The sequence below is a fragment of the Scleropages formosus genome, chromosome 24, assembly GCF_900964775.1.
Source record: "Scleropages formosus chromosome 24, fSclFor1.1, whole genome shotgun sequence".
NCBI classification, from domain to species: domain Eukaryota; kingdom Metazoa; phylum Chordata; class Actinopteri; order Osteoglossiformes; family Osteoglossidae; genus Scleropages; species Scleropages formosus.
In genome coordinates, this window is record NC_041829.1 from 21,781,790 (window position 1) to 21,793,726 (window position 11,937).

An 11,937-nucleotide genomic window follows, 5' to 3' on the forward strand; every position below is an offset into this window, starting at 1 on the left:
GTCTTAGCTTCTAGTAATTGTACTAATATTATAAATACCTCGATGAGTTAATAGCTAATAATAACGAATACATAACTGTATAAGTTTGCTTAAAAGTCTTTTTCTATCCAGAATGCCCAAAGTTTTGTTTTTCTCCCTTGCCTTTGTTTGTGAGTTTTTTGTTTCCCATTGAGCTGTGGCTGGTTAGCTTACTTTGTAGCTTCAATTCCAGGTATAGTTCTTGTGAATGTATAGCTAGCCTTTTTATTTGTTATTATGTCACCTGATCCTTTGCTGTGTGAGAAGAGCTCTATAAAATTACATTTAATTCAAAGGTACTTATCTATACACACACACACACACACACACACACACACACACTTTCAGAACCGCTTGTCCCATACGGGGTCGCGGGGAACCGGAGCCTACCCGGTAACACAGGGCGTAAGGCCGGAGGGGAGGGGACACACCCAGGATGGGACGCCAGTCCGTCGCAAGGCACCCCAAGCGGAACTCGAACCCCAGACCCACCAGAGAGCAGGACCGTAGTCCAACCCACTGCGCCACCGCGCCCCCCCCTTATCTATACTATTATTGATAAAAGTGTATAGGTGTGAATACATTTTTGATTACATACAAAATTGAATAAATGAATACTTGATTTCCATTCCTCTTACTCCAGAGTTTGTTAGACCTACTTTCAACTGCATACAGAAAATATTTCATAGCAATTTTTTCTTTTACAGTTGACAAGCTATTGCATCAGCAAGCTAGTGTATCTCTGCTCTTTTCAGGCAAACACTGTTAAATAGCTTCTGAACTGCTTGTGAACACATGCATTATACGTAAAACTCCTGGATTTATTTTTAAGTGGTTTGGTATATCTTTAGAATAGCTTCACATTAGACATTTATAGTAGTATCAGATATAGCCTCTGAATTGTTGTCTTTATTTTGACATTTTAAAGTTCCATGAATACATAGCTTACCTAATCTTATTTACACTTCAGAAAATACTCTTTATTCCCATTTTAATTACATTTACATTTATTCATTTAGCAGATGTTTTTCTACACAGCGATGTACATCTCAGAGAAAATACAATTTGTGCATTACATTACAGAGAGGGTTAGGGGGAGGTTAGTGAGAGGTAGAGGTGGGCGGTAAGGGTTAGAGAGGAGGCTTGGTTGGTGAAGCTATGGGGTAGTCTGGAAACAGAGAGGTCCTGGGGAGACTGGTGAGGGGGTCAAGAAGGCTGGATAAAGTGAGGGGGAGGTTAATGACAGGCAAAAGGGGAGGCTTCAGCCAAGAAAATAGAGGGTTAGGGGTTAGGGATAGGCTTCCGGTCACCATGCTGGTAGCCCTGCTGAAATTCTTCATCGTTCAGAACCCGCAGATGCAAAACTGAACTCATTGCAGTGACTTTGGAACTATGTCAGTCCTACAAATGTTGGACTACTTGAGCTACAGTCTGGTCCTCACAATGACCGGGTACATTATGCCCTTGCTGAGCCTCGGCTTCCTCTCCCATCGGATTGCATGCTTCCTGAAAACTAAGGAAGGAATGTTTGACCGGTGGTCTGTGTCCTTCCACCACCCTCTGTGTGTGGCTCTTATGTCTGTCCTCATGTACTTGCTGCTATATTCCCCTTACCATGTGATGCATAACGATTATATTGGGTCATGGCTGTTTAAGGACAGTGTGTCTCCATGCACACATGACATCATGAAGAGCCTGTACATCCTCAGTCACCACGTGGCTTTTGCCCACAGCATCATCAACCCTGCCTTGTACTTCTTCATGGGAGACCAGTTCAGGGAACTGCTGATCAGCCACATCTGGCTGCCATATCGAACACAAGGGACTTATAGCTAGTCCCTGTGAGAGCAGCTGAGCTTTCACTTGCTTCTTGCTCTTACAATGCTGTTATTTAGGGTGAACTTGTTTTCTCTAATCTTTGACCAAGGATTGTTGGGATTAATGCACAACTGATTCTTTGCTGCATTTTCTCATTCTGAAACAAAACATGTTTTTAGGTAGTAGATACCCTTTGCTCTTTGAGCCCTGAAAATAAAACAATCTAATTGTGCTGCGTTCACTCTTAATGAAAAACAGTGTAAACATATGCAGGTTTGCATGTGGGAGGACAGACTAATCACTGGAAGAATTTTCCATGATGAGCTCCCACTGTTTGACATTGGTCATGTTCTTCTCTCTCTTGCAGGGGTGGAGTACATATACCTCCTGTCCATTATTTGGCGCTATGGCTGTAGATGGAGGTCACCACCTGAAATCAGCTTTACCAGGAATTTTGTACCGGAAATATCTGCAATGATAAAATGACCTGCAAAATTGCAGGGAGGGTTAAGGAAGGATTTGCTAGAGTTTCTCAGTGTCTTTCCTAGTCTGCCTACCCATTTTAAGTGTGACCTCTTCACACAATAATAAAAGTATTGAGGTTCTTTGGTGAAAACTTAAGATTATATTAGTCAACTGAAGGTGATAAACTGATGAAAGAATTCAGTTTGTAAGAAGAAAACTAAAGTGCTAGGAGAGCAAATTTCAAGCTGTATTTACTGTATTAGAATTGCTCTCCCAAAACCCTACTTTCATAACAGGCTGCAATAGTATAACTAAGCAATACATACTGCAACATAAATGCATCATGTAAAGGGAGCACATTCATTTCCAGAATAAATGAAAATCAAATTACTGTTTGCATTTAGAATTTTTCTGATATTGAGAGCACAAGCCAGATGCCATGTCCTTTGTAGGAAATAATGAAAGACACTTCATATTTTCCTAATCTCTCAATATCTCAGTCTCAAATCAATGAGGCAAATGTTGATTTTCTGACCACAGCTGCATTACAAAACACAAAGATTACATGTTGATTACACCTGACTGTGGTGCCTGGGAATTTGGGTCTTTGCCATTGGAGGTGTCCTGTCCCAAACAGTCATTTCAGGATTCCAAATCAAGGTCCAGGCTTGTTTTGAGCTTCTCGGGCTGCACTCCTGTTGAGTGCTGTACTGGATGAACCTTCTGGTCCTCTTGTTTGGCTTTGTGCTGCCACTTGTCACAGTGTTAACCTACTACTCCCTCATGATCTGCCAGATCCTCTGTGTGGGGCATCCTAACACAGCACAGATCTGCCTGGTGTTATTGTGTTCAACGTATGCTTCCTGTCTTGCTACGCACAGCCTACCCTGTCCCAGCATCGCATTTTCCACAGCACAGCATTTAGGGTTAGAGTTAACACAACACAGACGCAAGCCTGCAGAGGAGTGTGATAGTGATGCTGTGTTTCACTGTGGCCAACAGCTACCTGGACTTTGTCATCTACTTGTCTGTGGGCCAAGGGTTCTTTTGCATGTTCAGGAGCCTGGGTAAATATCACATTGTTCCATGTTACCGCTCTCCCTTGGCAAAGTTTTTAGCACCTGCACCCACCAATGTCATTCTGTTCAAAGCCGCCGAAGAAACCGGAGGGTGCTGAGAGCTGCCGGTCTACTTTTTGTTATAGGGCATTCAAGTATGTACAATAATACTTTGGTAAACTCAATAAACTACCTGAGCTGTCACTACACCATTTTGGATTTTAACTTGATCTTCGTAATTTTGTGTAAATAAACAGAGCTTCTTCACAACATACCATGAAACATATCATCACTTCCTTACAGCCCCAGCGCCTTGACATCAACTCTACTGTGGCTGGATTCATTCAAGCGGTGGCACAGTGTGACTTTGAGGATTGTTTCTGAAAAGCAAGTGAGAGACATTTGACAATGCAAAAGAATGCAGGTTTATGGTAGGTGAAGATGCAGCAGTCTATATGATGCCACCCAGACATGCAGCCCAAAACCACAAAATTAGTGTGTCTATTAACTTCTTTGCATAATGGACAGTGAGCAATTTCCTTCTTTGTCAGTGTGGTAACTGCAATGAAACTATCTTGAAAACCAGAAACTTTTTTGCATGGATTAAATATGCACGCACCCACACATGGAAGGCACTGGTAAACCACTTCCATTGCTCCCCAGATACATGTGGTCGACATGAGTAGGCCTTGATGCAATGGCACTTCCTTGGATGAATGGATGCCAGACTTTCTTAAATAAAAAATCACCAACGTCATGTTTTATTTGCTCTGGCTTCATTATACTATTCCCTTTTTTTCTGTTTCTGCCTCTATTCCTTTCTCTTTGGGTGTTTTGTACCCAGCAGTATAGAGGTGCGTGTCCCCCTTAGTTTTTTGTTGTACACTGCCCCCTTGTGGGAAAGTGCATCAGGAGCCGATTTGTATTTTTAAAGGTTCAGAATGTTGTATTCTGGCACCACCCTGTGGTCTTTTGAGGGAGGTTACCTAGGTTGTAGTTGCTCTATTGTTTTTTTTAATATTATTGTTATATGGGTTTTGCTATCATTATTGCCTTTTTGGGTAGTCTTGTCGGACACACTTTAACTCTGTCCCTTCTTAATGGGTATTGGAGGCTGTGGTGAGGTATGAACCCAAAGCTTTGTGGATCAGAGGCCTTGAGGATTGGGGGATAAAGCAGGCTTAGGGTTGAGGTGAGAAGTGGGGTTAGCGGTGGAGTTAAGGGTAAGGTACGTAGGGTAACCTGGGTAGGGTTAGGGTTAGGCTAACGCTAAGGAGAGTTATGGGCTTCGTACACACAATTGTGTTTTGGTTGCTCTGGCAACACCAGGTTCTCCTCCAGGTTGTAACATGTCCCTTTTGTTTTAGGCGTGTTTATGCATGGTGGAGTGATGCTGGTAAATGAAGTGTTGCTGGGAGGTGTGTAAAGCTGTTATGTACATGTGTGTTTGCCTATGGGGTGTCCAGTTGTGGGAGAGAGGTGGACCAAGAGTTGGATGTGTTGTCAGAGAATTTAAATTTTTTTGTTACGGAGTCTCTTGTGAGTCTCTTGTGGATTTGCAGGTGGGTTGAAATTTCTGTGGTTAATGTGCTGTGATGGGGTTGGGGTTTAGGAATCCAGAGCAGAATTGTATTCTTGGAAAAGGGTAGGCTGTGGATGGGAGATTTTTTAAGGAAAAAAATTTTGAACATGAATGAGTCGTGTTTGGGCTGGAGCTAGGGTTAGAGTTAGAGCGAGGGGTAGGGCTGCAGCTACGCACAGAGCTTGGGTTAAGGTGTGAGCTAGGGCTAAGGTTGGAGCAAGTCTTAGGGTGTGAACTTGGACAAGAGCTGGAGCTAAGGTTAAGGTTTGAGGTAGCGTTATGGTTGGAGCAAGGCTTAGGGCTGGAACTAGGGAAATGGGTGGAGCTTCGGTTAGGGTTTGAGCTAGGGCTACAGTTGAAGCAAGTCTTAGGGAGAGAGCTTAGGTTAGGGCTGGAGGGAGGGTTAGAGTTGGAGGTAAGGTTAAGGGTAGAACTAGGGCAAGTGCTGGAGCCCGGCTAAGGGTTTCAGCTTTTTGCGGGGCTGGCGCTGTGGCTTGCACAGCAGCCAGAGTTCAGCTGGGAGCTAGGGTTAGGGCTGGAGATAGGGTCGGGGCCGGAGCCTGGCCTATGGCTGGAGGTAGGGTTTTGGCCGGAGCTAGGGTTAGGGTTCGGGCTAGGGCAAGTGCTGGAGCCCGGCTAATGGTTTCCTCTTTTTGCGGGGCCGGCGCTGTGGTGTGCGCAGCAGCCAGAGTTCAGCCGGGAGCTAGGGTTCGGGCTGGAGGTCTCGTTAAGGCTCGAGCCTGGGCTATGGCTGGAGGTAGGGTTAAGGCTGGAGCTAGGGTTAGGGTTAGAGAATGGAAGTGCTGGAGCCCGGCTAATGGTTTCCTCTTTTTGCGGGGCCGGCGCTGTGGCGTGCGCAGCAGCCAGAGTTCAGCCGGGAGCTAGGGTTCGGGCTGGAGGTCGGGTCAAGGCCGGAGCCTGGGCTATGGCTGGAGGTAGGGTTATGGCTGGAGCTAGGGTTAGGGTTAGAGAATGGAAAGTGCTGGAGCCCGGCTAATGGTTTCCTCTTTTGCGGGGCCGGCGCTGTGGCGTGCGCAGCAGCCAGAGTTCAGCCGGGAGCTAGGGTTCGGGCTGGAGGTCTCGTTAAGGCTGGAGCCTGGGCTATGGCTGGAGGTAGGGTTAGGCTGGAGCTAGGGTTAGGGTTAGAGAATGGAAAGTGCTGGAGCCCGGCTAATGGTTTCCTCTTTTTGCGGGGCCGGCGCTGTGGTGTGCGCAGCAGCCAGAGTTCAGCCGGGAGCTAGGGTTCGGGCTGGAGGTCTCGTTAAGGCTGGAGCCTGGGCTATGGCTGGAGGTAGGGTTAAGGCTGGAGCTAGGGTTAGGGTTAGAGAATGGAAAGTGCTGGAGCCCGGCTAATGGTTTCCTCTTTTTGCGGGGCCGGCGCTGTGGTGTGCGCAGCAGCCAGAGTTCAGCCGGGAGCTAGGGTTCGGGCTGGAGGTCTCGTTAAGGCTGGAGCCTGGGCTATGGCTGGAGGTAGGGTTAAGGCTGGAGCTAGGGTTAGGGTTAGAGAATGGAAAGTGCTGGAGCCCGGCTAATGGTTTCCTCTTTTTGCGGGGCCGGCGCTGTGGTGTGCGCAGCAGCCAGAGTTCAGCTGGGGGCTAGGGTTCGGGCTGGAGGTCGGGTCAAGGCTGGAGCCTGGGCTATGGCTGGAGGTAGGGTTAAGGCTGGAGCTAGGGTTAGGGTTAGAGAATGGAAAGTGCTGGAGCCCGGCTAATGGTTTCCTCTTTTTGCGGGGCCGGCGCTGTGGTGTGCGCAGCAGCCAGAGTTCAGCCGGGAGCTAGGGTTCGGGCTGGAGGTCTCGTTAAGGCTGGAGCCTGGGCTATGGCTGGAGGTAGGGTTAAGGCTGGAGCTAGGGTTAGGGTTAGAGAATGGAAAGTGCTGGAGCCCGGCTAATGGTTTCCTCTTTTTGCGGGGCCGGCGCTGTGGTGTGCGCAGCAGCCAGAGTTCAGCCGGGAGCTAGGGTTCGGGCTGGAGGTCTCGTTAAGGCTCGAGCCTGGGCTATGGCTGGAGGTAGGGTTAAGGCTGGAGCTAGGGTTAGGGTTAGAGAATGGAAAGTGCTGGAGCCCGGCTAATGGTTTCCTCTTTTTGCGGGGCCGGCGCTGTGGAGCGCGCAGCAGCCAGAGTTCAGCCGGGAGCGAGGGTTCGGGCTGGAGGTCTCGTTAAGGCCGGAGCCTGGGCTATGGCTGGAGGTAGGGTTAAGGCTGGAGCTAGGGTTAGGGTTAGAGAATGGAAAGTGCTGGAGCCCGGCTAATGGTTTCCTCTTTTTGCGGGGCCGGCGCTGTGGCGTGCGCAGCAGCCAGAGTTCAGCCGGGAGCTAGGGTTCGGGCTGGAGGTCTCGTTAAGGCTGGATCCTGGGCTATGGCTGGAGGTAGGGTTAAGGCTGGAGCTAGGGTTAGGGTTAGAGAATGGAAAGTGCTGGAGCCCGGCTAATGGTTTCCTCTTTTTGCGGGGCCGGCGCTGTGGTGTGCGCAGCAGCCAGAGTTCAGCCAGGAGCTAGGGTTCGGGCTGGAGGTCGGGTCAAGGCCGGAGCCTGGGCTATGGCTGGAGGTAGGGTTAAGGCTGGAGCTAGGGTTAGGGTTAGAGAATGGAAAGTGCTGGAGCCCGGCTAATGGTTTCCTCTTTTTGCGGGGCCGGCGCTGTGGTGTGCGCAGCAGCCAGAGTTCAGCCGGGAGCTAGGGTTCGGGCTGGAGGTCGGGTCAAGGCCGGAGCCTGGGCTATGGCTGGAGGTAGGGTTAAGGCTGGAGCTAGGGTTAGGGTTAGAGAATGGAAAGTGCTGGAGCCCGGCTAGTGGTTTCCTCTTTTTGCGGGGCCGGCGCTGTGGTGTGCGCAGCAGCCAGAGTTCAGCCGGGAGCTAGGGTTCGGGCTGGAGGTCGGGTCAAGGCCGGAGCCTGGGCTATGGCTGGAGGTAGGGTTAAGGCTGGAGCTAGGGTTAGGGTTAGAGAATGGAAAGTGCTGGAGCCCGGCTAATGGTTTCCTCTTTTTGCGGGGCCGGCGCTGTGGCGTGCGCAGCAGCCAGAGTTCAGCCGGGAGCGAGGGTTCGGGCTGGAGGTCTCGTTAAGGCTGGAGCTTGGGCTATGGCTGGAGGTAGGGTTAAGGCTGGAGCTAGGGTTAGGGTTAGAGAATGGAAAGTGCTGGAGCCCGGCTAATGGTTTCCTCTTTTTGCGGGGCCGGCGCTGTGGCGTGCGCAGCAGCCAGAGTTCAGCCGGGAGCTAGGGTTCGGGCTGGAGGTCTCGTTAAGGCTGGAGCCTGGGCTATGGCTGGAGGTAGGGTTAAGGCTGGAGCTAGGGTTAGGGTTAGAGAATGGAAAGTGCTGGAGCCCGGCTAATGGTTTCCTCTTTTTGCGGGGCCGGCGCTGTGGTGTGCGCAGCAGCCAGAGTTCAGCCGGGAGCTAGGGTTCGGGCTGGAGGTTGGGTCAAGGCCGGAGCCTGGGCTATGGCTGGAGGTAGGGTTAAGGCTGGAGCTAGGGTTAGGGTTAGAGAATGGAAAGTGCTGGAGCCCGGCTAATGGTTTCCTCTTTTTGCGGGGCCGGCGCTGTGGTGTGCGCAGCAGCCAGAGTTCAGCCGGGAGCTAGGGTTCGGGCTGGAGGTCTCGTTAAGGCTGGAGCCTGGGCTATGGCTGGAGGTAGGGTTAAGGCTGGAGCTAGGGTTAGGGTTAGAGAATGGAAAGTGCTGGAGCCCGGCTAATGGTTTCCTCTTTTTGCGGGGCCGGCGCTGTGGTGTGCGCAGCAGCCAGAGTTCAGCCGGGAGCTAGGGTTCGGGCTGGAGGTCTCGTTAAGGCTGGAGCCTGGGCTATGGCTGGAGGTAGGGTTAAGGCTGGAGCTAGGGTTAGGGTTAGAGAATGGAAAGTGCTGGAGCCCGGCTAATGGTTTCCTCTTTTTGCGGGGCCGGCGCTGTGGTGTGCGCAGCAGCCAGAGTTCAGCCGGGAGCTAGGGTTCGGGCTGGAGGTCTCGTTAAGGCTGGAGCCTGGGCTATGGCTGGAGGTAGGGTTAAGGCTGGAGCTAGGGTTAGGGTTAGAGAATGGAAAGTGCTGGAGCCCGGCTAATGGTTTCCTCTTTTTGCGGGGCCGGCGCTGTGGTGTGCGCAGCAGCCAGAGTTCAGCCGGGAGCTAGGGTTCGGGCTGGAGGTCGGGTCAAGGCCGGAGCCTGGGCTATGGCTGGAGGTAGGGTTAAGGCTGGAGCTAGGGTTAGGGTTAGAGAATGGAAAGTGCTGGAGCCCGGCTAATGGTTTCCTCTTTTTGCGGGGCCGGCGCTGTGGTGTGCGCAGCAGCCAGAGTTCAGCCGGGAGCTAGGGTTCGGGCTGGAGGTCTCGTTAAGGCTGGAGCCTGGGCTATGGCTGGAGGTAGGGTTAAGGCTGGAGCTAGGGTTAGGGTTAGAGAATGGAAAGTGCTGGAGCCCGGCTAATGGTTTCCTCTTTTTGCGGGGCCGGCGCTGTGGCTGTGCGCAGCAGCCAGAGTTCAGCCGGGAGCTAGGGTTCGGGCTGGAGGTCGGGTCAAGGCCGGAGCCTGGGCTATGGCTGGAGGTAGGGTTAAGGCTGGAGCTAGGGTTAGGGTTAGAGAATGGAAAGTGCTGGAGCCCGGCTAATGGTTTCCTCTTTTTGCGGGGCCGGCGCTGTGGTGTGCGCAGCAGCCAGAGTTCAGCCGGGAGCTAGGGTTCGGGCTGGAGGTCTCGTTAAGGCTGGAGCCTGGGCTATGGCTGGAGGTAGGGTTAAGGCTGGAGCTAGGGTTAGGGTTAGAGAATGGAAAGTGCTGGAGCCCGGCTAATGGTTTCCTCTTTTTGCGGGGCCGGCGCTGTGGTGTGCGCAGCAGCCAGAGTTCAGCCGGGAGCTAGGGTTCGGGCTGGAGGTCTCGTTAAGGCTGGAGCCTGGGCTATGGCTGGAGGTAGGGTTAAGGCTGGAGCTAGGGTTAGGGTTAGAGAATGGAAAGTGCTGGAGCCCGGCTAATGGTTTCCTCTTTTGCGGGGCCGGCGCTGTGGTGTGCGCAGCAGCCAGAGTTCAGCCGGGAGCTAGGGTTCGGGCTGGAGGTCGGGTCAAGGCCGGAGCCTGGGCTATGGCTGGAGGTAGGGTTAAGCTGGAGCTAGGGTTAGGGTTAGAGAATGGAAAGTGCTGGAGCCCGGCTAATGGTTTCCTCTTTTTGCGGGGCCGGCGCTGTGGTGTGCGCAGCAGCCAGAGTTCAGCCGGGAGCTAGGGTTCGGGCTGGAGGTCTCGTTAAGGCTCGGAGCCTGGGCTATGGCTGGAGGTAGGGTTAAGGCTGGAGCTAGGGTTAGGGTTAGAGAATGGAAAGTGCTGGAGCCCGGCTAATGGTTTCCTCTTTTTGCGGGGCCGGCGCTGTGGTGTGCGCAGCAGCCAGAGTTCAGCCGGGAGCTAGGGTTCGGGCTGGAGGTCTCGTTAAGGCCGGAGCCTGGGCTATGGCTGGAGGTAGGGTTAAGGCTGGAGCTAGGGTTAGGGTTAGAGAATGGAAAGTGCTGGAGCCCGGCTAATGGTTTCCTCTTTTTGCGGGGCCGGCGCTGTGGTGTGCGCAGCAGCCAGAGTTCAGCCGGGAGCTAGGGTTCGGGCTGGAGGTCGGGTCAAGGCCGGAGCCTGGGCTATGGCTGGAGGTAGGGTTAAGGCTGGAGCTAGGGTTAGGGTTAGAGAATGGAAAGTGCTGGAGCCCGGCTAATGGTTTCCTCTTTTTGCGGGGCCGGCGCTGTGGCGTGCGCAGCAGCCAGAGTTCAGCCGGGAGCTAGGGTTCGGGCTGGAGGTCGGGTTAAGGCTGGAGCCTGGGCTATGGCTGGAGGTAGGGTTAAGGCTGGAGCTAGGGTTAGGGTTAGAGAATGGAAAGTGCTGGAGCCCGGCTAATGGTTTCCTCTTTTTGCGGGGCCGGCGCTGTGGTGTGCGCAGCAGCCAGAGTTCAGCCGGGAGCTAGGGTTCGGGCTGGAGGTCGGGTCAAGGCCGGAGCCTGGGCTATGGCTGGAGGTAGGGTTAAGGCTGGAGCTAGGGTTAGGGTTAGAGAATGGAAAGTGCTGGAGCCCGGCTAGTGGTTTCCTCTTTTTGCGGGGCCGGCGCTGTGGTGTGCGCAGCAGCCAGAGTTCAGCCGGGAGCTAGGGTTCGGGCTGGAGGTCGGGTCAAGGCCGGAGCCTGGGCTATGGCTGGAGGTAGGGTTAAGGCTGGAGCTAGGGTTAGGGTTAGAGAATGGAAAGTGCTGGAGCCCGGCTAATGGTTTCCTCTTTTTGCGGGGCCGGCGCTGTGGAGCGCGCAGCAGCCAGAGTTCAGCCGGGAGCTAGGGTTCGGGCTGGAGGTCTCGTTAAGGCTGGAGCCTGGGCTATGGCTGGAGGTAGGGTTAAGGCTGGAGCTAGGGTTAGGGTTAGAGAATGGAAAGTGCTGGAGCCCGGCTAATGGTTTCCTCTTTTGCGGGGCCGGCGCTGTGGCGTGCGCAGCAGCCAGAGTTCAGCCGGGAGCTAGGGTTCGGGCTGGAGGTCTCGTTAAGGCTGGAGCCTGGGCTATGGCTGGAGGTAGGGTTAAGGCTGGAGCTAGGGTTAGGGTTAGAGAATGGAAAGTGCTGGAGCCCGGCTAATGGTTTCCTCTTTTTGCGGGGCCGGCGCTGTGGTGTGCGCAGCAGCCAGAGTTCAGCCGGGAGCTAGGGTTCGGGCTGGAGGTTCGGGTCAAGGCCGGAGCCTGGGCTATGGCTGGAGGTAGGGTTAAGGCTGGAGCTAGGGTTAGGGTTAGAGAATGGAAAGTGCTGGAGCCCGGCTAATGGTTTCCTCTTTTTGCGGGGCCGGCGCTGTGGTGTGCGCAGCAGCCAGAGTTCAGCCGGGAGCTAGGGTTCGGGCTGGAGGTCTCGGTAAGGCTGGAGCCTGGGCTATGGCTGGAGGTAGGGTTAAGGCTGGAGCTAGGGTTAGGGTTAGAGAATGGAAAGTGCTGGAGCCCGGCTAATGGTTTCCTCTTTTTGCGGGGCCGGCGCTGTGGTGTGCGCAGCAGCCAGAGTTCAGCCGGGAGCTAGGGTTCGGGCTGGAGGTCGGGTCAAGGC

The 11,937-nt window shown here is 53.1% G+C and overlaps 1 protein-coding gene across 1 annotated transcript; it reads left to right on the forward strand.

Annotated features, from left to right (window-relative positions):
* The first annotated feature begins 1,410 nt into the window (after positions 1-1,410).
* Positions 1,411-1,854, forward strand: LOC108939551 (succinate receptor 1-like). The gene has a single exon (XM_018760941.1). The coding sequence runs from the start codon at positions 1,411-1,413 to the stop codon at positions 1,852-1,854; it is 444 nt and encodes a 147-aa protein (XP_018616457.1).
* The last annotated feature ends 10,083 nt before the right edge of the window (positions 1,855-11,937 follow it).

What these genes read in the sequence shown, in the direction of transcription:
- LOC108939551 (XM_018760941.1), top strand. Translation starts at nt 1,411, where the DNA reads ATGTCAGTCCTACAAATGTTGGACTACTTGAGCTACAGTCTGGTCCTC.